This window comes from Amblyomma maculatum, chromosome 9 (assembly GCF_055883805.1).
Source record: "Amblyomma maculatum isolate TAMU_Amacu chromosome 9, ASM5588380v1, whole genome shotgun sequence".
Classification (NCBI taxonomy): domain Eukaryota; kingdom Metazoa; phylum Arthropoda; class Arachnida; order Ixodida; family Ixodidae; genus Amblyomma; species Amblyomma maculatum.
Window position 1 is genome coordinate 40,913,565 of NC_139352.1, and position 23,841 is coordinate 40,937,405.

Here is a 23,841-nt window from a genome sequence, read left to right on the forward strand (position 1 = left end):
AGACCCAATTAGAAATGCGACTCAGTAAGGCGGCCGAGACCTTATTTTGCCTCATTTGCCTGCACAAACCTGTACAAGAACCTGCTTTGTTATGATGTTCTTAGTTTAACAAACATTAAAGAGGTTCACCACGCTGCAGTTACTCCTGTGTAGGGCGTATTAGACGTGAAGGTCAGAAGTTACAGAGGGCGCTTGGTGCACTTACTTGACAAAGTATTTGCGGGAATCCAGTTCGCTGAGGGGCCGTGCTCTGGTCTCCCCGGCGTCGTATGCGACTTTGGCCATTATCAGGATGGGGACGGAGACCGTTAGAAGCCCCTGCACGCAATCGGCCCACACCACGCCACGGAGGCCACCCTAATGTTTGAACGAAACAAGAACAAAAAATTGAAAATTCCGAAAATTTGAAACTGTGGGCTACAGCATCCCGATACAGCAAATGAGTAATAAGGGCCGCCTTATTAAATGGCTCTGTGTTCACAGGACAGCCTGGAGTTGTTTAACCAGCTCTTATGTCAAACTGCAAGACGAGGTATTAATCGGTACATCCCTTAATGGATTGTTCGGAATGTCCACAGACCGTAAACGCTTTGTATAGAAATATTTGAAGCGCTTTGCTGTTGCACTAGTTAGCCCTAAGAACTAACTGAGAGATGCATGACATAAAGGCAAGATATGGAACGGGGCGAGATACGACACACACAGAGAACAATGCCCGCGTAGCGTTCATTGTAGAGGCAATAAGTAATGCAAAAAAGGCATACCAGCCTTCCACTATCGTCGAAAATAGAGACGCTTGTCTAGGCAGCCATAACTGCGGTTATTCATCCGCATTATCAGTATGACTTCGCGGATTTGTACTGCATACCTACTATGATATATATATCAACATGGTTTGCTTGTTACTAATGAGCCAGAGTTAAATTAAAACAGGATGTCACACAGCTTTCCCGATTATCTATTTCATTCCAACAGTTTCGGACGGTGGACCGTCCTTCTTAAAGGTAGAATTGAGAATATATATATATATATATATATATATATATATATATATATATATATATATATATATATATATATATATATATATATATATATATATATATATATATATATTCTGCTATACCTGGCCGTACTTACATTTCCTTGGCATGAAAGTGAAATCTCAGTGCGGATTTTATGGCTATGACAAATATATCATATCTGTTAGCTACCGACCTGCAAGCCGAACTGCACTCATTATTTTTCAAGTAGTTGAACCGTCTTCTGAAACTCTGTTCTTTAAATTGATATAGCTTAGTTATGTTTGGAGATTTCAATTTTACCTTCCGAGATATTAGTCCCCACATCTTCAAAATGCTAACAGTATCACTTGATGGCATTTATTTGTCAATGCCATCTCTTCTCCAAAAGTAATTACGTAATTCACAATAAATGCCTTCATCCTTAAAGGCCCACTGTCCACCCTCTGGTCGAAAATATTTTCTTCCCCGGTGACTGCGAGACTTCGCCCCTAGAACGCAAGGCCGCAAAATGTTTTTGAAAAGAGTAACTAATAACGCAGTTACAGCCACCGCAATCTACCGATTCTGTCATACCTCTCTCCTTCCGTTCCCTCGCAAAGGTTTTTCACTCTCCCGCCCGAGGTCGTCTAGCCTCCGCAATACAAATTCCCCTTCCTCCTCCGCGTTTGGCGGGAGGTGGGGCGTGGCTCTCCGCGAGCGCGAAAAAAAAATAAGACGGTCGAGGGAGCGCGCGCCACTGGATTCAGTCTGGCCGTGGCGAGGGAAAAGTGCGCTGCGAGCGGTAGACACCCATCCTTCTCCCGTCAGTCAGTGAGACGGACCAATGGACATCGTTCGCGGTACGTACGTCATTGCTGTGGCCCGTCGGGCCAGCGCAGGAAACGGGGAAGCTGGCTTCCCAAAGGAGAGCATGAGAGAGCTTTGAATTGTATTTTCGATGCTTTGCGGCGCGCGTGTCACTTTTAGCATTTTGCACAGACTATCTCCGGTACCTGATCGAAACACTGGGCTCCTTTGCTTAAAAGGGCCTTCCCTGGACAGTGGCCCTTTATTATTGACTCAAGTGTTGACATCATTGGCACTATGTTCTGCGATACTAGTGATCACTGACCAGAATTTTATCAGAATAAACGCGGCGGTGTAAGACTAATATCAAAAAATACAGTTCCAATACTTCAGTACTCAAAACGCAATTGCCCTCAGGCAAACCATAGAAAGCTTAGGCTGTTCAGACGTGTACAACTGCGCTTGCGTCGTTGCCATGTTTGACTGAAAAGTTTAAAACAGTGTACATTTCCCATTTACTTCGGATAACAAGCAAAAGCACAAAAAATAAGGAAACCTTGGAACATACCCGCACCAGCATTTCAGAGGAATGAATTTAAAAAGGGACGCTATCAACAGTTTATTTAGGTAAGGGGACAGTCAAGCTAATGGGTTTCAAGAACTCTAGGAAGTGATTCAATTTAAAGCTTCGCAACGCACGAAGAATTTATTGTGAACAAATGATTAAGAAAAACTGCTGTAACAATCCGAACTTCATGTGGCGGCCCGAAAATGAGGTAGTCAATAGCTGTAAATGCAATAATTGTCAATTATCAACATGCCGTTACAAATATTACTTAGAATAGAGAAGCGTATTGCTCTACGGTGAAGCATGCAACTGATTCCTTTTTGTCCAGCTTATTGATGCAAATGAAGTTTTCTCTGCGCTTTTGGCGCTAAGTAAATGTCCTTGCTCCGACACTAAGAATTTCAAAAATAAGGAAAATAAAATTATTGCCGACGTTTCATTTCAGTTCAGTCGTTCAGTCGTGTCCGACTCTTCGTGACCCTATGGAGCATGTCACGCCACGCTTTCCGGTCTCTCACTATCTTCCTAACATCACATAACTTCATCTGCAGTGCCTCGAGGATGCCATCTAACCATCGCGTTCGCTGCCTACACCTTCTCCGGCGACCCTCAACCTTTCTTAACATCAAATCTTTCTCCAGCGACTCCTCTCTTCTCATCAGATAACCAAAGTAGCTGAGCTTTAACTTTAGAATTTGACCCTCCAATGAGCAGTCAGGGTTTATGGTCGACAATATCGACTGATTTGATCTTCTGGCATTCCAAGGAACTCTCAACAGTCTCCGTCAGCACCACAATTCAAACGCGTCAATTCTTCGGCGGTCAGCCTTTTTCACAGTCCAACTCTCGCATCCATACATCACAACTGGGAAGACCATAGCGCGAGTTATACAGATCTTGGTTGGCAGACTAATGTCTCTGCTCTTTACTAGGTGGTCAAGGCTAACCATTGCTCTCTTTCCCAGAAGCAGGCGTCTCCTAATTTCATGGCTGCAGTCTCCTTCCGAGGTAATCTTGGAGCCCAAGAACAGAAAATCTGTCACAGCTTCCACTTCTTGTCCATTGATGCTCCAGGACTTCTTACCTATCGTTAATTTTTGTAGCCTCTCGATCTCATCCGGTCATTTCACCATGAAATGAAGCAGGCTAAAGTGACTGGCCTTCAGTATTGTAGTTCATCAGAATGGTTGTGCAAATCAAGAAATGAGCAGTGTCCATCCCGTGTCGATTGCTCAAACATTTTCATATTCACTGGAAATGTTTTTGCTCAAGGGCGTAGAACGCTTTTCTAATATAAAATTCCTTATTGATGGTTCACTCTTTCACTTGCGCCCGTGCTTATCAACTAAATCGGTTCTGTTGACACAAAAAATAATTATACGAAATATAGACAACAAATTATTTATTTGAGGTATAATTATTAATTTCAGTAAAGTATTTCACTTCAATGTTCATACCAATCTACAAGGGAAACTGGAGAGGTATGGAGTGAGAGAAAATTCAGTGATGCCTATTGCATCATTTAGAGAAATGCGAACAATGTGGTAGCATTAACGGGTCGTGCTCCTGATATGCATATTTTAAATGTTGTGTTCCTTAGGGAACTATATTAGGCCATTTAATGCTTATATTATACATCTGTCTTTGCGAAAACTAGGCATGGTGAAATTTATAGTTGACGCGATGAAAACAGCTTGTTCTTTCTCGGCATATCTGCAAGCAAATTACTGAATAATAGAAATGCTGTTTTAAAAACGTTCAAACTCGGGTCCGGTGCTACGTCCTTAAAAGCAAATACGAAGAAATCTACAGCAAAATTTTTTCATTCAGTAAAACGTACTGTACGGACACTGCTGTCGCAACTCTCGAAACCAATAAGTCGTCAGGAAGCGTAAAAGATAAGACGTAATCACGTAGCTAGAAAACCATAGATAATTCATTGTCAAACAAAGGGTTCTCGCATCGAAGTGTTGTGCTGTGTTGAATGAAGGGAAAGGCCCGGTTTTTGCTCTAAAGAACCATGCTTCATGGCTTGTTTCTCACTCTCAATTATATAGCAGTTAAGCCTTCTCAGAAGAATAAATAATTTTAAATGTGGGAGAAAAGTGCTTGTCTTCACCCTAGAGCGATTTACAGCTTGAAGGTTGGCATAACAACTCCACTATATAAGACTCAGAAGCAGACCTTGAAACCTGTATATTTTCGGAAACAGCAGTGCACTGTCCAGAGCACTGGGCCAAACTTCATTAGACTAAAAGAAATAAGCCGTTTCACGCTCATTTTATTTTGAGAGTAAACTTGCTTCCAGAATAACATTTTCACGCACCTGTGCCTTGTTTCTTTTCTTTACTTCTTAACTAGAAGCGTGATGCAATTTAAACGTATTATAAAGCACCGAAACGCAGGCTCTACTTGAAATACAAAGAAAATGATTTAGGCTGCAAAAAAGTATCATAAAAAGTAAACAGCGCGAAATAACGGACATATATTTATACCGCGGCTGGTCGCGCAGAGATAGCGATTGTTCAACGCGATTCATTTTTACACCTTTGACAGGCTTGACACATTTCAGTTCCAAATGGTATAATGCGCATCAGTGCCCAACTCTGTACTTATAAATATCTTCTGGTACTCACCATCGCTGTGTATGCTGTCGCTGTCAACCCAATAACGACAGCGCACCAGGACGCCGAAACTTCAAACACTGCAACGAGAAAAAGAGTCCTTGCACAATAGGCAGCAGGACATTTATTTTGTCGGGGCGCCTGCACATTCGTTCGTACACAAGAATGGTTTTTCTGGCTTGTAACTAGGCTCGAAACGACAACAGTGGTATTCGTGGGCAGTCCTTTTTACTCACATCTGTTTCCACGAAATGAAGTTCTACATCGAAGCGAAGCTTGCGTGAAGAGGAACAGTGGTGTTTTTTGACATGTTCGTTTTTGCATTTTCGCCTACTGATGCAGGGACGTAGTCCTGAGTATACACCTTCTATGGTAGCCGCCCTCCGATAGCGCATACCTCCATTCTTGCCATTCTACTAAGCTATCCAGAGCATTCACTCTCATGCTTTCCCTTTTCGCTCTCCTCTAATTGAGTGAAGGTGATTTACAACGCTGTATTGTTACAAGTGCTCATGCACAAACAACGCTTCGTTATGTCACTTCTTTCCTCGGGTGGTAGGTGGCCAGTTACACCGACAACTCCGATGAAGCGCATTCCATGAAGCGGGGGGTTTGGACCTCTTTCGTCGAAGTTTAAATGTCGGGCCGAGTAGCTGGTGGAGCTCACTGTCTGCACTGGTAGGCTGTGTTCAGCAGGCAGGGGGCATAACGAGAGTTCCAGATAATCGAATACATACAAACACAAAAGAGCGGTGCACCGGCGCCGCAGGTTTCCGGTCGGCTATCACGTAACACCTGACACGCAGTTCGCGTTCTCATGCTGCGTGCACAGCTGCGTCACAGTCCACGATACAGGACGCACAAAAGCTACGCCTTTAAAAACAAACTCTCGCGTCGATTCTGGGGCAAACGCTATGCGTGTCCCAGAGTAACATGCCCACTTCAAACAAAACCAACCATTTAAGGGAGTAAAATAGAAGTAACATATCCTTTAGCGGACTCTCTATTAAAACAGGGTATTGTGTCCAAGCTCCGAGTTAAATGTTATGAATAAAATCGCGGAATATCAATTGTGGGCAAAAAAAGCAGGTTCTCACTTCAAAACATGCGAAACTAAAGCTGTTGTCAAAATTTTAACTGATTTTTAGTCTCCATTCTCTCATTGCCAACTCATGATATCTTGGGTCTCAGCTAAATGTGTTCTATCATTGCTAATTAGAATAAATTATTGTTGTTTGAAAGGAAATTTCTCTTTTGAAAACAATATAGTTTCGGTATAGTTGGTGCGAGAAAAGCTGCACTTGTGGCTTGCAAACGATACCCTGCTTCTGTAGGGGGCGCTCTGAAGGCCATGTTACTCCATTTTTGCTCCCTTGTACGGTATTCTATATTTGCTATGTGCATTATGACGAGAACCAAAGGCTTCATAGCTGGAAGGCAGCACAACGAGAAGTAGCCTAAAGTTGAATACGCTGAAAGCAGGAGGATGTGGTCACAGCAGAAGAAAGAATGCACAACATGTGGGCAACATTGGGAGGGGTTAAGGAAGATGCGGCTGAGCAGTAGTGATGGTAGCACTGATGACGGTAAACATGTAACCCTTCTCTCTCGGATAAGCCGATCAAAGTTACTTCCGTCGTTTGAAGAAAAGAGCTTTTAGCAGGTTTTCATTTGAATGCACCGATTGAGAAGTAATATGCCGTGCTGATATATGATCTTGAGAAGCACACGCAAGCATAACGCATGCGCGGCTCGAGATGAGGTCGATTGCTTTCATACCCTAAACTAAGTATGCATAGAACTCGCCATTTAGAGCAAGGCATTTGGAGATATTTCCTTTAACTTTTTGTATCACGACGCCTTTCTGAAATCTTTAAACTGGCGAATGACTGTCCGTACGATTACGTGTGGTAAAAACATAATAGTGTCTGAGTAGAGACACATCACGCCTGTTTCAAATTTTTAGCCTCTCAACACTGCAAAACTGAAATATCTGAAATACTTCGCTAATATTTCTCATTAGTGGTTATGCTGATTGTCTGACAAATTGTTTTCCTATTTTAAGGTCTGGATCGTTTTATTGTATGTGCTAAGTAACGCATGGTAATATTAAATAAAGCATTCTCGCGCTTTTTTCAATTTTACCTCCTTTCAGAGTGGCAACTATACTCCTCCAGGTCCGCACTAAGTGACCTTTTGGTTCCGTGGGGTGACCTTGAAGCTGAATCCAGGTTACTCGGGACCTGACCCGTCTAGGGGTAAGTCTCGCCCAGTCTGTTATGCTATGGTAAGCTGCTGCATGATGACATGACTAACTGACCGCTTGAGCACGGCTATTGACCTTTGGAACTTGAAATTGATATTTGATTTGAAAGGGGTTTTTCTCTAACGTCGCCGATCACGTGATAGGTGCGTGACGACGACAGCTTAAAACGTGTTAACAAAACTAAGCAAAATAGTGTTATCACACGTCAAACTTGGTTTAAACTCGTTTAAACACTACTAGTGTTTTCGCGAGCCATTTTACTGTCTATTGTTTTCTCTAAGAGCATGCTGTTCCGATATCCGACAGTAAAAGGACGGATGACACTTAGAGAGCGGGAAAGTCTCATATACAGCTTCCCAACAGTGTCCCCCCTCATCTGGGGCTGTGTGGAAAGATGCACTGAAAAGCCTTTATGCGGAAAAGAAGCTAAGGTAACCACCCCAGCGTCTCATGTCCAGGGATAATGGGAGGCAGTCATGAGGGCTTGAGTGCCGCACAGGAGAGTAGCAGTACCTTCTTCGCAGGATCATTCCGCACGAGAGGGCGCCCGTTTTAACCTCCTGTTAAAATTCCAGCCCAGGTTTCTTAGAAAGCATCAGAATACTTAGACGAATATACTAACCACTTTGCTTCAACTGCCCCGGTCGGCGGTGGTCTCCACGTCTATTCGAAGCCTACAACTCTATTCCGCAAGAAAGCAGCAGCACGTTGGTGGGACAGGCACACTGAAAACGTGGCTCTACGGAAAAAGTGAGCAGGAAGTTGGCAGACCTGGGTGCTAGGAAAACATTCCTCTCTAAAATGTACAAAAAGTGTCACCGCCTCACAAGGAATCCACTTAATGCACCTAGAAGACTGAGCATCGGCCGCGCTCCCGAGGCGCTCACGATTCGGTTCCCAAAACGCTTGCAACGTAACAATGACGAATAAGAAGACTAAGATTCAGTATGCGCAACAAGAAGTTTTGGTGAAATTCTTCATGACTTTGCTTAGCCCATCGATCCATGTTGGAGAGTGCACTCAAGAATGCAATTTCCCATATACATACGGCACAATAATTTCTACCCTACCATGAGGTTGTGATATCTTCGTAAATGCATTTACGAGATGTGAGAATGGGGAAAAACTATTTCTCTTACCCTCATAAGAGAGACAACTCGCATATATAGGTTTCTCATAAAGGAGGTTTACCTGTCCGCGTAAAGCGAAATATTTTTGCGGGCCCACACGCCCCAAACCTTACCCATGCTCGTAAATCCCATTCACAAGATTCTGTCGATTAATCAAAGATGAGATCGGCACTAAATTAGTGCGCTTTTGGACGAACTGGTGAAAGGCAGAATAGGAAGCTGAGTGCACACAAAAACCTTCAGCCGCTATTATGTTTACACCGATCTGTGTTGCATTAGGTACACAGAAAAATAGAGTTACTCTGTGCTGCGCAGGAGCTCTGTTCACAATTACAGGTAAAAAATAGTGAACTCGGCTTACCTGTCGACACAGCCACCGATGATGCGTAAATAGTTATTGCGCCCACCATTTGCTGAAAATTGAACGAAATGCTTCAGAAACAATTACAGAGTTGACACCAGATAAAAATCGAGAGGCTGCAGCCTTTACGGCTTTATTTTGATATTCTGGTGCACTTACCGACAGGAGAATGTAAGTTATTGCTGCAATGATGGAGATAGTTGTGTTGTAACGCATCCGGACGTACTGCGCAGAAAGCAGCGAAAACATAAATATTTATAAGTTTGCGGGTCATAGAAAAATATATAGTATAAATTAGCGATGTTATATAACAATAATCTAAGTTGTAAACAAGGAAACCGCACATTTATCAACGAGGTTCTCTGAAAAATTGTCATATTAGCGGCTGCTGATTAGTGTAGTGGTCAAACTTCTCTTCAAGAAATTGTAAATGCATTGCGGCTAATTTGGTTATCCAAAAAACAGCGTGAACAAACGGGGACGAAAGGAAGAAACCTCAGGAAGAAGCGCTGACTCTAAACTAAAGTTTAATCACAGGAAATACGCTTATATAAGGAAACAGAAACAATGTGGTTTCTTCCTTTCGTCCCCGTTTGTTGGCGCTGTTTTTTTGGTTAATGTATCACCAACTCGCCCGCTTAACTATCCGGCTAATTTGGCTAGATGTTGAGTTAAATAACTTTCGCAAAGCATTTCAAACGCTTTCGTATCTACCAGAATGCGATTTGGGAATTAGGAAGCATGCCCCCGAAATTGTTATGAATGAAGATTGAAGTAATGAATAACGCATACTTTCTGGTACAGGCTATATGCTCACACTATAATGGACACAGATATGCTTATACACACAACATCTCTTTAATTTCACGTGGCACACAGAACCTGCATCGGGTAATTTATATTGTAGGACGCTCTTCTATGTTTCATAACAAGTCACAGACCTACTGTTTTGAACGGCAATAAAAATCAACAGAACACGGATAGGAAAATGTAACTACCACAGATGTTTGGTTTGGTCTTTATGGTTCAAGGGCCTCAAGGGTTCTAGGGTTCATGGGTTCAAGTGACGCAGTCTATGAGGCACGTAGTGAATTATCAAGGAACTTTTCTTGCCACCGCTAGCAGCGTTTATTTAAGTAGTTAGGGCTGTCGGCTGCTCAAAACAAGGAGGTGAATTCCAACCAACTGTGGCGGCTGTTTCTCAATGAAGGCGAAAAACAGAGCGCTTGTGCAGCATGCAACGTCTCAGCATTTTAAGAATCCCCGGTGATCGATATTTGTGGAGCCCTGCACTGCGGCGTCCCTCATAGCTGGATGTTCATCATTTCGGCAAATTTGCATGATGCCATGTGATTCTACCACTGCGAAATACAGGAACGTGAAAGGAGACAAAAATTGGTAATAATTTAGCTTCATTAAACCTATTCTATGAGTGATAGCTTCATTACTAATGGTTACACGCCCCAAAGCTCAATATGTACAGAAGAAACCGGTAAAATGGAGCAAGACGATTTGGGAGATGCAAAGAAAAAGACCGAAGTAAGGAAGAAGACGGGGTGCATGCGTAGTAGTGGGCCGGCACGTTTACAGAGATGAGTTTACAGAGATGACTTCACATCTCTGTAAACTCATCGAGCGCCTGCAGCATGCCCGAATTAGCCACTACATTGAATACGTCAGTCCTGGATTTCATCCAGCTCAAGCCGGCTTCCATCGGATGGTTGCGGTGAGTCCATACACGGCGCTGTGTCGCAACTGAGAGAGGGCGCTCGCTGTTTGTGACGTCACGCTAGGAGGATAAATGGGACTTTGCCTCGGCTCCGCGCAGTAGTCGGGGCGCAGCCGCCGAACAAGGCGCAGGCAAGGGTATTGCTTTCGCAATCTTCCAGGCTTATCTTTCTTTACTTTCTCTCTTCTGTCCGCACGAAGCAGCGGAAGTGGCTCAGCTATAGAGCCAGTAGCAGGCCCGTGCATTTTGTTTTCCTTCTCCCTACAGCCACAACAACAAAACACTATATACTATACACTCTGTCCAGCACTATGTCAATCAATGATATACAAGATGCTGGGCCGTCCTGCCCAAAGACCATTGCACTAATGCCAAGCTAGAAAGCACACAAACAACAGGCACGCGTTAAGACTTCAACATCCCTTCCCCCCCTAAAACAAAAGGGAGGGGAAGGGAGGGGGGGATGTTCAGAAGAAACACCCCACGACACTTTACAACACTCAATAAAGCAGTGCCGGCATCGCGAAACCATCCTGACGAACAACAAAGAAACGTGTATGCCAGCGCTGCAGGAACCGCGCCTCTTCATCTGGTTCCAGACGCTCGGACAGATACTTCCAGAGGAGGAGACGGAGATTTCGAAGCGCTGGATACATTGCGAGTGCCAGTTCCCTACGTACTTCCGCCAGGCAGCGGCGACGCCACAAAATAAACATGACACAACACACAACCAGGCGCGAACGCTCCACGCGGGCGACGAACGCCTGACCCGTAGTGTACAGAAGACATACGTCTCACGGGGCGCCATATGACTCGCGCCACTGAGCAGCAAAAGACTACTACATGGTAGATTGTTTTCGTCGCGCCGCAGTTGTGACAGCCGTCGTTAGGCGCGACGCCCCATGAAGCTAGGCGCTGACGCGTGGGCAGAACTCCCCAGCGCTGCCGCCACTCAACCTCTCTGACCTCGGGGGGCAGGCGACTGACTGCCCAAGGCCTCCATCTATTATTTGAGGTGCACAGCTGATCGCCCGGTCTGAGTCGCAAGCTGGCAACCATCTCACTAACTACTTTCGGTGGAACCGGATCTATGTCCACCTCGGGTAGGTCGGCGTTTAGGGTCTGTCTGAAACCGGCTGCGACGCGATATAACGGGGGTGGCCTTTTTGGCCTGCGGGCCACTATCTCGATCCACAGTGAAACCTAGACTGGCTGTGCTCATCTAGCAGAGTAAGAGCGATCGCCCCGGGTACCAGTCACTATATAGCAGTGTCGTAACTAACTTAGTCGTGAGGACTCGAGCTACTGTGTTGATGCAAGGCAGCCCGAGCCCTCCTCTGCTAGTCGGTAGGTGCAGGAGGTGGCGCGCGACGAGAGCCGTCCCGCCATCCCACACGAACGCGCCTATCAAAGACACGAGACGGCCAGCCGTACGGCGCGGCAAGACGGCCACTCGCGCCACATAAAATGTGAATGCGCACGCCCGAGATTTTACTAACGCGACCCTGGACTTGAGCGACAGCTCGAAGCGCTTGGCGTCAGCGAGCATTCGGGTCGTGCGTGAAACTGCTTCGTCCCATGTGTGAGACGATACTCCGCTTGCTTCAAATAGTAATTCAAGTACGCGGACTGCGTCCACAAAGGAGATCTCGGCTGGCAATGAACCCTGGAATGATCCAAATCGGAGCGCGTGACTTTTCCTTGTGTTGAGCTGAGCCCCGGACATGGCCGCGTACTCGGAAAACACTCCCAAGAAAATGATGATGATGATGATGGATTTTAATGGCGCGAGGGCGACTCAGGCCAAAGAGCGCCAAACTCAAGGTTAATGGTGCACTCAAGTTTATATGATGGAATAGTTGTGATTTTTCATGAAGGGATAAAAAACTGGTGTATAGGGCCTAAAAATGTATTCGCTCTGTGATACACTGTAAAAACAAAAACACCTTTTTGGGCATTTGTCTGATTCAAAACTACCTTACACCCTGAGTCTAGGGTGTACGTGCTATTGGAAATCACCTCTTGCATGCCAAAGGGGTGCTTTGGTTGGAGAATATGCCTTAGGGTGTTATGGGCAAGCAATATCACCTAACATGCTGGTGGTATATGGCTGCGTAACTTCGTAACCTTTTATACACAAGCGGCGCTGCTAATATAACCCAACACCTAAATAAAGCACCAAAGTAACGCTAAAATTAAAATTACACACGAGTGCTTTCTAAAAATGAAACAGAAACTGAAACAAAATTTCACCGCCAGGAGGCCGCCGGTAGCTACGAACGCTCTTTTCAAATTTCACAATATGGCCGTTAGCATTGTGGGGTGCGTTTCGACCACGTTTCGGCGAATGCTGAATGTGCTTCTTCGATTGTGTACCCTCGTGAAATGTGTTGCATTTCCCATGCATATGTGTTAAAGAAGTGTGTACGCTTGTGAAGTGCCTTCTACATGTGGTGTTTAACGCAAACGGGCATTTATCATGTCGGCAAGTGTCCGGGCTTCTTTTTGCTTTGCTCAGGCCGAAGGACTGCTGCACCGCTTTATGTTTGAGATGTTTGAAAGAAGAAGGCATGGACGATTTTTTTTTCTGCGTGACTAAGAGGTATATGCGGCGACTACTTTGCACTCGCGCTGAAATCGCACTGGTTGGTTCGGTGCCGGTGATACGAAGGCGGACAGCGTACTTTGCGGCTGACGCAATCGTCTGTAAAGGTAAGCCTATTCTCACGCATATAGCGCTTTGTGGGAACAGTGTCCTACCGGATTGCTGCATTCTGTGTCTTTTTGTGCCGGAACGCTCCAGAATGTGCTGAAATGAAAACATGAGACACGCGCTTGTTTTCACCTGGCTGCCAAAATGACATCGCACTTGTGGTAGATGTCGCGGCGAGTTACGCAGATTTCGCGCAAGAACATCAGTCTCAACTTTCTTGAACAGAAATAATGTATGTGCTACGTTTCCTTGCATTTTGTACGCGCAGGAGGTTCACGAAACGATTTTCGTTTCTTGACAGTTTGATACTTGCGCTCAGTTCGCAACGATTCGGTTTTGTTCTACCGTTTCCGTTCGTGCGGCAAGGTCATGTTGGCGTACTACCTTAATTCTCCAAGCACTCTCGACTCCCCCCTCCCCCCTCCTCCCTTATCTCTTACACTTCGCGCTCGCTCTCCTGAAACCTCTTTCATGCTTCGTCGTCTTTCACTCGGAGCGTGCGACCCCCCCCCCCCCCCCCCCTCTTTTTTTTTATTTACTCGGAGCATAGGCGCGCACCGTCCTGCTGCTCGGGGAGCGTCCTCCTGCAGCCCTTCTGTTTAAACTTTTTGTTCGAGGAGGCTATGTTCGTTCTCGGCGGCCGTTCAGCGCGGCACGCCTCTGCGCTCGTGCTCTCGGCATCGAAGTGCGCTGGTCGGCCGGCCTGGTTGCATAATAGTTTATTCCAAACTGCGTAAACTATATGCCGCTATCATCAGCCTATGTTAACTTCCCCGCGTCTGGATTTGCCTTTTTTAATCACAATGGGAGCATTTTTCATTTTACGGGGACTATATTTTGCGGTTGCATGGAGCGTGAATTTGCATTTTTATTATGCTTCTTTTGTCATGGCGTTTACTTTCGCTCCCGAAGAATCATTTAGGTACGTATTTTATTTTCAGCAAGACTTCAATTAAGGCACTTGTACACGTGCTAAGTCAGCTGATGTGGTTCAAACCATCCAGTTTTCATTATTTTTGTGGTCACATTTCGACATAACTGTTTGACCGCATTACTTGATTTTTGTAGTGTCTTTAGACTAGAATAAATGGATATTCGATACTGATGCCTCAGCATTCAAGTAGAGGTCGACAGCTTGAATTCCGTGGCCAAATATTGTACCGGATGTTGCTATTACTGAGTTTGATTCTGACCAGATGTTTACTTTTTTTTTTGTCTTTTGCTTAAATGTACATATGAAGCGGTTATCATAGCCTTAGTCGCATATGTTTACCTTCTTTGCTCATCACAGTGCGCATATTGCAGGCAAATTTGTGACTTACTGTTATTAAAAAATTTGTAATGTATGTGTTGAAAGCAGTTTACTGATTTAAAGGGCCCAGAAAACAATTTGACTTTCATATGCTAACGATGCATGTCTGTAGATTGTCTCTAAAATTGAAGCCTACTTTTTAAAGCTGAGCGGGGACCCTTAGTTTAGAGATATATTACATATTTTATTGCCATTCAGCCGTGGGCCAAGTTGAGGGAAGGAGGACCATAATTTTTGCTTAGTTATTTTTTATATTAGACTTTCCTTAATATTGCTTGCAGTTTGGCAATGAGTGGCAAAATACTGATGGTTTTTGCAGTTTTCTAGCCTTAGTAAATATTTGTATTTGCTGTTTGCTAATGCCAGTTTTTTTTTTTTTTTCAGATATGTACAAAGGCATCAATTGCCTTAGCTTTTGTACAATGATTTTTAATATTCATTACTTGAAACTTTGAGTAAAATGAATTCTTTATGGCTACCATTCACACAAACTTGCAGTTCTTACATGACTTCAACATGCTGATCAAGAAGGACGGCAAAGAGGCAGTTGAAATCGGCCTTAACAAGACACTTGTCTTGGTTTTGAAGGACACCATTCGTGCAAGAAAAAAGGACATTGCCCGGGTGCTCGAAGTATGTTCTGAGGGAATGCGTGAAAGGAGAAAGAAGCGTAAGTATTCAGCTGTTTCCTTCTGTTTGCTGCATGTGCTATCTAATTGGCAGTTTTTCGCTAAATGCCTACATTTTTGCCATTTTGCATTGCCTTATAGATATACTAAAAACATGGCTGAGCATCACAAAGAATAATAAAACCATAACTAGCCTGTGCATTTCTTCATATGTAACAATTTTCGCATTAGCTAAATGTAAATAATCTATTGTTCTTCTCCATTGTAATAGTGCAGCCCTTTCGAATCTGTTCAACTAGTAGCAGAGAATTAGGTGATACCTGATTCAAACCTTCACAAGCTTTGCTAATTTTTGCTGTCGGATGTTTGGCTTTCAGTTTGCGTGCCTCTACATGTTTTCAATTTTGTTTATTCGCCTTCCTAAATTAGACAATAAATTATCGCCTCAAAACTCGGCTGTCTCTTTTTACCTGCAAGGAGGTACACCATTGTTGTGTTGCTTATTTCTATTGTAGATGCAACTCTTGGCAAACATTGGGAACCAGCCGGGAGCTCTGGATGTTGTTTGTATCATTTGTAAGTTTTCCCTTTGTCATTTGAATATTCAGGAAGCCTACTTGAAACCGACATTATTAGCGAATTTTCTTTGTTTCTAAAATGGTTTACAGTCTAACTTGTAATATATATTAGTGATTCATAATTCAAATAGAAATACTACACAAGTTTTCATCACAACTGTGAATTCTTTGCTGTGAAAGGATTATTTGCACTGTAAGTACAATCAAAAGCACTTTTAAGAGACTCCTGCCATCACATGCTTACCACGTCGTATTGCATACAAGAGTCACCTGATGAAGCACTGGTAATGTCAAGATTGGTGCAGTGTGCCATTTGACTAAGCACTCTGCTGAAGTGCACCAGCAGTGCTTTATCAGATGGCTCTTGCAGGCAGCTTGGTGGGGTTTAGCATTTGCTGGAAAGGGGTCTCTCAACCTGCTCATGCATGCTAGTACCTAACATGTTCCTAATGTCTGGAATATATAATCTGAGACGGCTTCAAAATAAATATTTGCCACATTGTCTTATCCTACAGGCTTCTGAAGGTGGGTAATGCAGTTTAATAGTTGTTTTAAAAAAATGCTGTAATTTGCTAGCCAAGTTTGAAATGATGTAATAATTTTAATTCTTCTGAGATTAGGTTTACCACATTGGTTGGGAGAAAATACTGCTGTGTTTCAAGGTTCATGCTGTATAAATATAATGCCTTCAACTACAGATGCTAACATTTCATGCATTAACCATGTGGCACTGTCATAGACATTCTCATTTATAGTAAACATTCTCAATAAATCCAAATTGTTATTTTTGCATTTCAAGTTAGTCAACATATTTTTAGTATTCGAACCTTTAGTGTTTCAAAGTGCTCAGACTGCCTGCCGCTATAACGATTACAACTTCTTGAACACTTGAGCTTCCTGCCGCCTCTTGAGGCTCACCACTGATGTTCTGGATGTCTATGCATACAATGTGCTATGCGTGGAAAATCTTTTAACATGCCATGCTTCAGTGTTGACATTTTTTAGAGCTTCTGCTGTTTGGTTGTTTGGTAATGCTCTGCTGTTGCACATGTAATTGTTGCTCAACTCAAAGCTCCAGTGTACACTTTCAATGAATAATGTGTGATGAAGTTTCAGAACTGCCACATAGAGCAGCAAGAACACTTTTTCCTTGTTACTAAACCCTAAATGTAAACACTTCAGGAAGCATTGCGATGACCTATGGCTTGGCTGGTTCATACTTAGCACAAGAAGACGTGCAAAAGTTCAGAAATGCATTATGTGTTATGTGTTATGTATTACATGCACTTTGTTTTGTTTTTTTTTGTAGTGCCTCATTACTAAGTATGCTCTTTCCATGTTTTTTTTTGTTTGGTTCTGCAGTATCTACTTGGCCACTGCAGGGTATGCTGTAGGCCTTGTGTGAAGCCTTCAATTGAGCCAGCTGTTAATATTTTAGTAGTAAACACCGTGCTCCAGTGCTGTTTATTGTTTATTTACATTTTTAACTATCATAATAAGCATTCCAGTTCATGTGAAATGAAAAGTTCGTGGGGCAGCATTGAAGTTCTCTAACCCAGGTGCTTTTGATGAGTGTAGCCATTTTTGTTTGATAAAATAGCTTGCATAATCTAAAATTACCATGCAACAGCATGCTGCATGAATAAAAATGGGTTGACCTTATGTGCTCTCATTTATGACTTGATCAGACTGCTGGCTTTGTGCCTCCTGAACCAACCATAACAGTGTACTCTGCATTGTTAATTGTGAGATAACCACCAGTGGTTTCCGATAGGGCCCTTTTCCAGCACACTGCTGTACACTAAAGGGGCGTTGGCGTATTCTAAATATAGAGTAGAAAATATGTTGAATTTGCTTTTTGCCAGGTGCAGTGCATATTTATACAGCTGCTTTGTTATGCACTTCTTTCACAATTTTATCAAGGAACAGGAAGAAAAGCCTGCCACGCCGTGCGTCGGATATACTGGGAGCAGCATCAAAGAAGCTGAAGAGCATTTCCCCTTCATTCAGCAGCGGAAGCTTCTTCGAGTCATGGACTCTACTTAGGGTATTGTTCCAATAATGGGTCGATTTTGGCTGTTCAATCTGACATATGACAAGGGGTCTGACAATTTGTGCTGCTTTATAGAGCACCTCTTTTTGGTCGTCTGCGTGTCGAAGCCAAGATGCGCTGCACGACGCTTTATTTCATCGCTTAAGGCCGAATTTTATGCAAGCGCACGCGTTGACACTGACAAAGCATAGTATTAATATTGTGTACTGCGATTATTGTTGCATACGACTAAACGTTTTGTTGTTGTTTTTTCAGAAATGTCACCATGCTGTTGTGTTCATTGTTCGGTTCTGTTTTTGAAAAAAAATTGTATACTTTGTTGTCTGCATTTGTTGGAACTGTTTTGCTTCTTTCATTTTTTAGGTATTTACATACATAATAATAAAAATAATTGGTTCACAGGAAGGGAAAGGCGCAGTATCTGTCACACTTGTTATGTGGACACCTGAACCGCGCCGTAAGGAAGGGATGAAGGTGGGAGTGAAAGTGGAAAGAGAGAAAGGGGAGCCGTAGTGGAGGGCTACGGAGTAATTTCGACCACCTGGGGATCTTTAACGTGCGCTGACATCGCACAGCACACGGACGCCTCTTCGTTTCGCCTCCATCGAAACGCAGCCGCCGTGGTCGGGTTCGAACCCGGGAACTCCGGACAGTAGTCGGGCGTCTTACCACTGTACCACCCCAGGGGCTTTACATACATACCATGTATGTTTTTGCCCGTCTGCTAGGCTCTCGGTGGAGAGTGGCAGTATTGTTAAATAAATGAGGTTCCATAGCGCGCATCAATGAAGAAACAGAACACAAGTGCCCCCCTGCCCCCCCCCCCCTCCACCAGCACCCGCTAGCCCGAACCCTGACCCTTCTATGCCGAATAAAAGACTTCCAGTTTCCTTGTGTGTGACATGCTCTGTGAATTTGAAAACAACAATCATACTGGCATGGGCCATTCGAGATGTCAAAATAATGGCATGCAGCATCTCTTTACATGCTCATTTGGCAATACAGGTGGTTAAAAGGAATACCATTAAGCTTGATTGCAAATCATTTGCAATCATGATTTCATTAAGCTTGAGGAAAAGTATTAAGGAACGTGTAGTGGCAAAAGTAATTCCTAATTAGGGAATGCAATATATGGACGTTATCCGCACTGATTTTTATAAAGGGGTGTAAGGGTGCAATGCCACTGCTTCCACCCTGAAATAGGGTGTAAAGGTGATGAAAACACCCCAGTGCATTGGCCCCATAGAAGGGTGTTATGACCAACCGAAGCACCATCTTTGAGGGTGTACTGGCACTCTGAAGCCACTTTTTTTCAAGGGTGTATGGGTGTTAGTTATAGACATGCGAAAACACCTAATAAGGTGTTTTTGTTTTTACAGTGTATCGCTAAAAACAATGGTGTATAGGGCCTAAAATTCATTTGTGATATATAATGGATTCGCAATGTATAAGTAGATGTATTAAAATATCTCATCCGTCCTCTCAAGGAGGAGCGGGCTGAGACCCACGTCGATAAAAAATTTCATGTAAAAAGCCTACTTGTGATAAAAATTTAAGCACCTGTTTTAAAGGAAACATTGGGTTGTCGCCAATAAAAATGGATGGGTGTGCAGGTATTTGATGAGTGAACAAGGAGGGAAAATGACGTCTTCTTTCTGGTTCCAGTTGTGCACATATGATTAAAACATGTATGACAGTGAGTCGATCACCACATCTCGAGCAGTGTGGTGCAGGAGAGTTGGTTAAAAGATATGTATGGGTTATGTATGTGTGGCCAATTCTCAGCCTGCACAGGGCTACTTCTTTAAATCTGTGTTGTTTTTCTGTGGTGTACCTGCCTATTTTTGCCTTTATTGTGTGTAGTTTATTTTCTGATGCTGCGTCCCATTCCTCTTGCCATTGTTGTCTAATCATGTTTTTTATGTGTGGTTTGAGGTCATGATAAGTTATCTTATCAATGTCTGTGTCATTTCGAAGGGCAGCTGAAGCAGCTAGCCTATCAGCTGCCTCATTACCAGGTATACAGCGGTGGCCTGGCACCCAACACAGTGTAATTTTAATTTCTTGTTCATGGGCAAACATAAGGGTGTTATAAAGAGAGTTCAGTACTGGGTTCTTATTTTGCCATTTCCAAAAGGATAGGGACTTTAAAACACTGAGGGAGTCTGTGTAGATGATCGACGTCTGTATTTTATTTTCTATAATGTGTCTCACAGCTAAAAGGATACCATTGCATTCAGCGGTAAATATACTAGCATTTCTGTTCAGGGTTTTTGACTGTGAAAACTGTGGCCCATGTGCTGCACAGGAGACTTGAGCAGACTTCGAAGCATCAGTGTAATATTCATCACAAGTGTACTTCTCCTGAAGTGACATGAAATGCTGCTGTATGGCAATAGGGGATGCATGTTTGCCCACTTCAAGAAACGACAGGTCGCAATTAACACCGTGCATTTCCCAAGGAGCAATTAGGTCTTTTATGGAAGTTGTATGAAGACTGGTAACCGAAACATTCAGATATTCAATGTGCGTGGCAACTCTGATTGGATATGGTGGTGTTAGAGATGGTTTTTTTGAGAAAAGTGCTGTGCCAGTTTTGTCAAGCAGGAGCCGACGACATGGATGGTCCAGTTGGCATAGTACCTTCATAGCATAAGTTAGAGAAGTAAATTGTCTCCTTCGTTGCAGTGACCATCGGTTCGCCTCGACATAGAGGCTAGCAATTGGGCTAGTTCGGAAAGCGCCTGTAGCGAGGCGAAGGCCGAGGTGGTGCACGGGATCGAGCAATTTTAGCGCAGAGGATGATGCTGACCCATAAACCATCGAGCAATAGTCAATGCGTGATAGAACTACACTATTCAGAAGGTTCAGAAGGCAGTCGCGGTCTGTGCCCCATGACCGGTGAGAGAGAATTTTTAGCAAAATCATCGCTTTGAGACACTTCAGTCGCAACTGTTTTATGTGGGGAATGAAGGAAAGTTTTTCGTCAACAACTACGCCAAGAAATTTATGTTCTTTTTTAAAGGCAAGGCTCTGGCCATTCAGTGTAATGTTGGGGTCAGGCCTGATGCCACGCTGCTTAGAGAAAAGTACACAAACACTCTTTCCAGAGTTAAATTTAAACCCATTGTCATCAGCCCACCTGGACAATTTGTTTACACCTAGCTGAATTTGTCGTTCACAGATGGCCAAGTTGCAAGATTTGAAGCTTATCTGGACGTCATCAACATATACAGAACAAGAAATAGTTTTTGGCAGCACGCTTTTTAAAGAGTTCATTTTGACTACAAAAAGTGTGCAACTGAGAACACCACCTTGAGGGACACCATTTTCTTGAATGTACTGCTTTGAATATGCATTGCCAACACGAACTTTGAAGGTCCGTTCAGACAAGTAACTTCGAATTGTGCTCAACATGTTTCCTGTGATGCCAAGAGAGAAGAGGTCGCGGATGATACCATAGCGCCAAGTGGTATCATATGCTTTTTCAAGATCGAAAAAGACAGATAAACAATGTTGTTTATGTGCAAAAGCATCCCTTGCATAAGACTCAAAGGCAATGAGCTGATCAGCTGTTGATCGCCCAGCTCTGAAACCAGCTTGGTTTTGATAAAGAAGACCATTGTATTCAAGGAAATGGAGAAGGCGACGATTTACCATTTTCTCAAAAAGCTTGCATAGACAGCTGGTTAGTGCGATAGGCCGATAACTAGCAGCAAGTGTGGGTTCTTTTCCGGGTTTTAATATTGGGATGATGATCGCTTCCTTCCATGCTTTAGGAAAGCGTCCTGTGGCCCATACTTTATTATACAGGTAGAGTAGGGTTTCAACAGTGTTCACATGCAGATGCCTGAGCATTCCATATGTGATCCTGTCAGGACCTGGAGCTGTGTTACCACATGTGTCTAGTGCAATCTTCAGCTCCTGCATGGTGAATGGGCTATTGTATCCTCCTGAGGATGGCCTTTTATCATGTATGTGCTTCCTCTCCTCTCTTGCCTTGTGCCGCAAAAAGGAATCTGTATAGTGTGCTGAGCTGAATATGTATTCAAAGTGTTGCCCTAGTGTGTCTGCTTGATGTTCAAGAGAGTCACCACTGGTGCTGACAAGGGGCGTTGGGACTGTGCTATATCCTTTAAGTGCTCTTATCCTGTTGTGAACTTTGTGTGCGTCAGAATAGGAGTTCACTGAAGAAAGGAATGATGACCAGCTTTCTCGCTTGGAGATGCGTCGAATACGCCTGCCATTTGCCTTTGCACGCTTAAAGGCTATTAGGTTTTCGGCTGTGGGGTATCGGCGTAGTTTCGACCATGCCCTGTTTTGAGTTTCACGAGCAGTCTTACATTCTGCATTCCACCAGGGTCTTCGTTTATTTCGTGGCTTACTTGACGTCTGTGGAATGTATTTTTCTGCTGCCTCTATGATGTGCAGCGTGATTAAGCGTTGAGTTTCATCAACGCCTAAGTCAGTAACTGATGAACTGGCCAATGATGACTGTTCCCTGAACATCTTCCAGTTGGCTGCATTTTCTTTGAATTTTCTGGGATTCGACACATTTTCATTTCCGTTCCCAGTATATTTTATTAAGATCGGAAAATGGTCACTTCCGTATAGATTGTTAATGACAGTCCACTCTGTAGCTGCCAGGAACATCGAGGAGCCAATGGCTAGGTCTATGGATGTGTAAGAGTTATAAGCTATATTGTAGTAAGTTGGCTGTTTCGTGTTTAGTAAGCATGATCCCGAGGACAATAAGAATTTTTCGATTAGAACACCTCGGGAGTCCGTTCTTGTACATCCCCATAATGGGTGGTGAGCATTAAAGTCTCCGACCAGCAACCAAGGTTCCGGAAGTTGATCAATCAATTTTTCAAAACTTTCGCTACTTAGCTTATAAGTTGGAGCAATATACAGGGAACATACGGTTGTTATTTTGCCATAAACTAAGCTTCTGATTGCCACTGCCTCTAAGTCTGTGTTGAGTGAGATGTTTCGAGAGGGGATTGATTTTTGTGTTACAATGGCAACGCCACCAGAGGAGTGAGAGCTGCCTTGCCTGTCGTTCCTGAATACATTATATTGCTTAAGGAAATTTGAGTCTGCTGGTTTTAAATGGGTTTCTTGCAGACAAAGTATGTTTGGCTGATAGTCCGCAAGAATTTCATATATATCATCTAAATTTTTAAAGAGTCCTCGGCAGTTCCAATAAATGAGGAGCGCCATAATTAAAAGTTATTTAAGGGACAAGTTTAAATTTAGGTTTGTAGGTCCTTGGGACCTGTTATTGGGACTTTTCCCTTTCTTTTTCGCTCCAGTGAGCTTTGCCGCCTAGGCAGCTGGGGTGAAGAAGTTGTGTCCATCGCATCTTCAGATGCGGTGGACGACTGTGCAGAAAGCACAGGATTGTCAGTTTTAGGCCTCGACTCATGGGTCGAGGCCTTTGGGCCGGCTGACCTGGGGGTCCGCGCAGCCAGCTTTGCGGGTGGTGGTGGAGTAGCGCTAGCTGACTCCACCGAGGGCGCAGGTGGCGCTGCCCTGGAAGAACTGTGTGCTTCCTGGGCAGGTGCCAACGACCGCTGTGATGCCGCGCCCTGCTGCGTCACAACGGAGTAGTGTGGCTTTTGAGGGAGAGAAAGCCGCTTTCGTGCCTCTCCGTAAGATATGTTTTCGGTGACTTTCAGTGTAATTATTTCTTTTTCTTTTTTCCAGTATGGGCATGAGCGTGAATAAGCTGGGTGGTTACCTTCACAGTTTGAGCAGAGAAGCAGCTGTTCTTCGCAGTTGTCTGTAGGGTGTTCGTGCGAGGCACACTTTGCACATGTGAGTTGGCCACGGCAACTCTGAGAGCCATGGCCATATTTCTGACATTTGAAGCAGCGGCGTGGGTTAGGGATGTAGGGCCTCAGTTTTATCTTTGTGTAGCCTACTTCGACTGATTCTGGGAGAGTGCTTGCAGCAAAGGTGAGTACAATGTGCTTTGTTTCTATCTCTTTGTTATCTCGTCTGATCTTTATCCGGTAAACATCTGTGACATTTTGTTCCTTCAGGCCTTCAAGAAGTTCTTGTT

General features: G+C 43.7%; 1 protein-coding gene across 1 annotated transcript in view; it reads right to left on the reverse strand.

Moving 5' to 3' along the window:
* Positions 1 to 201: 201 nt before the first annotated feature.
* The window catches only part of LOC146178908 (sodium-coupled monocarboxylate transporter 1-like), a 53,486-nt gene continuing 29,846 nt past the window's right edge, over positions 202 to 23,841 (reverse strand). Inside the window, exons 2-5 of the mRNA XM_084580067.1 lie at positions 8,920 to 8,985; positions 8,761 to 8,812; positions 5,016 to 5,083; positions 202 to 357 (exon numbers count right to left, since the gene is read on the reverse strand). Of these exons, the coding sequence (XP_084436193.1) occupies positions 202 to 357; positions 5,016 to 5,083; positions 8,761 to 8,812; positions 8,920 to 8,985 (342 nt within the window). The remainder of the gene's footprint in view (positions 358 to 5,015; positions 5,084 to 8,760; positions 8,813 to 8,919; positions 8,986 to 23,841) is intronic.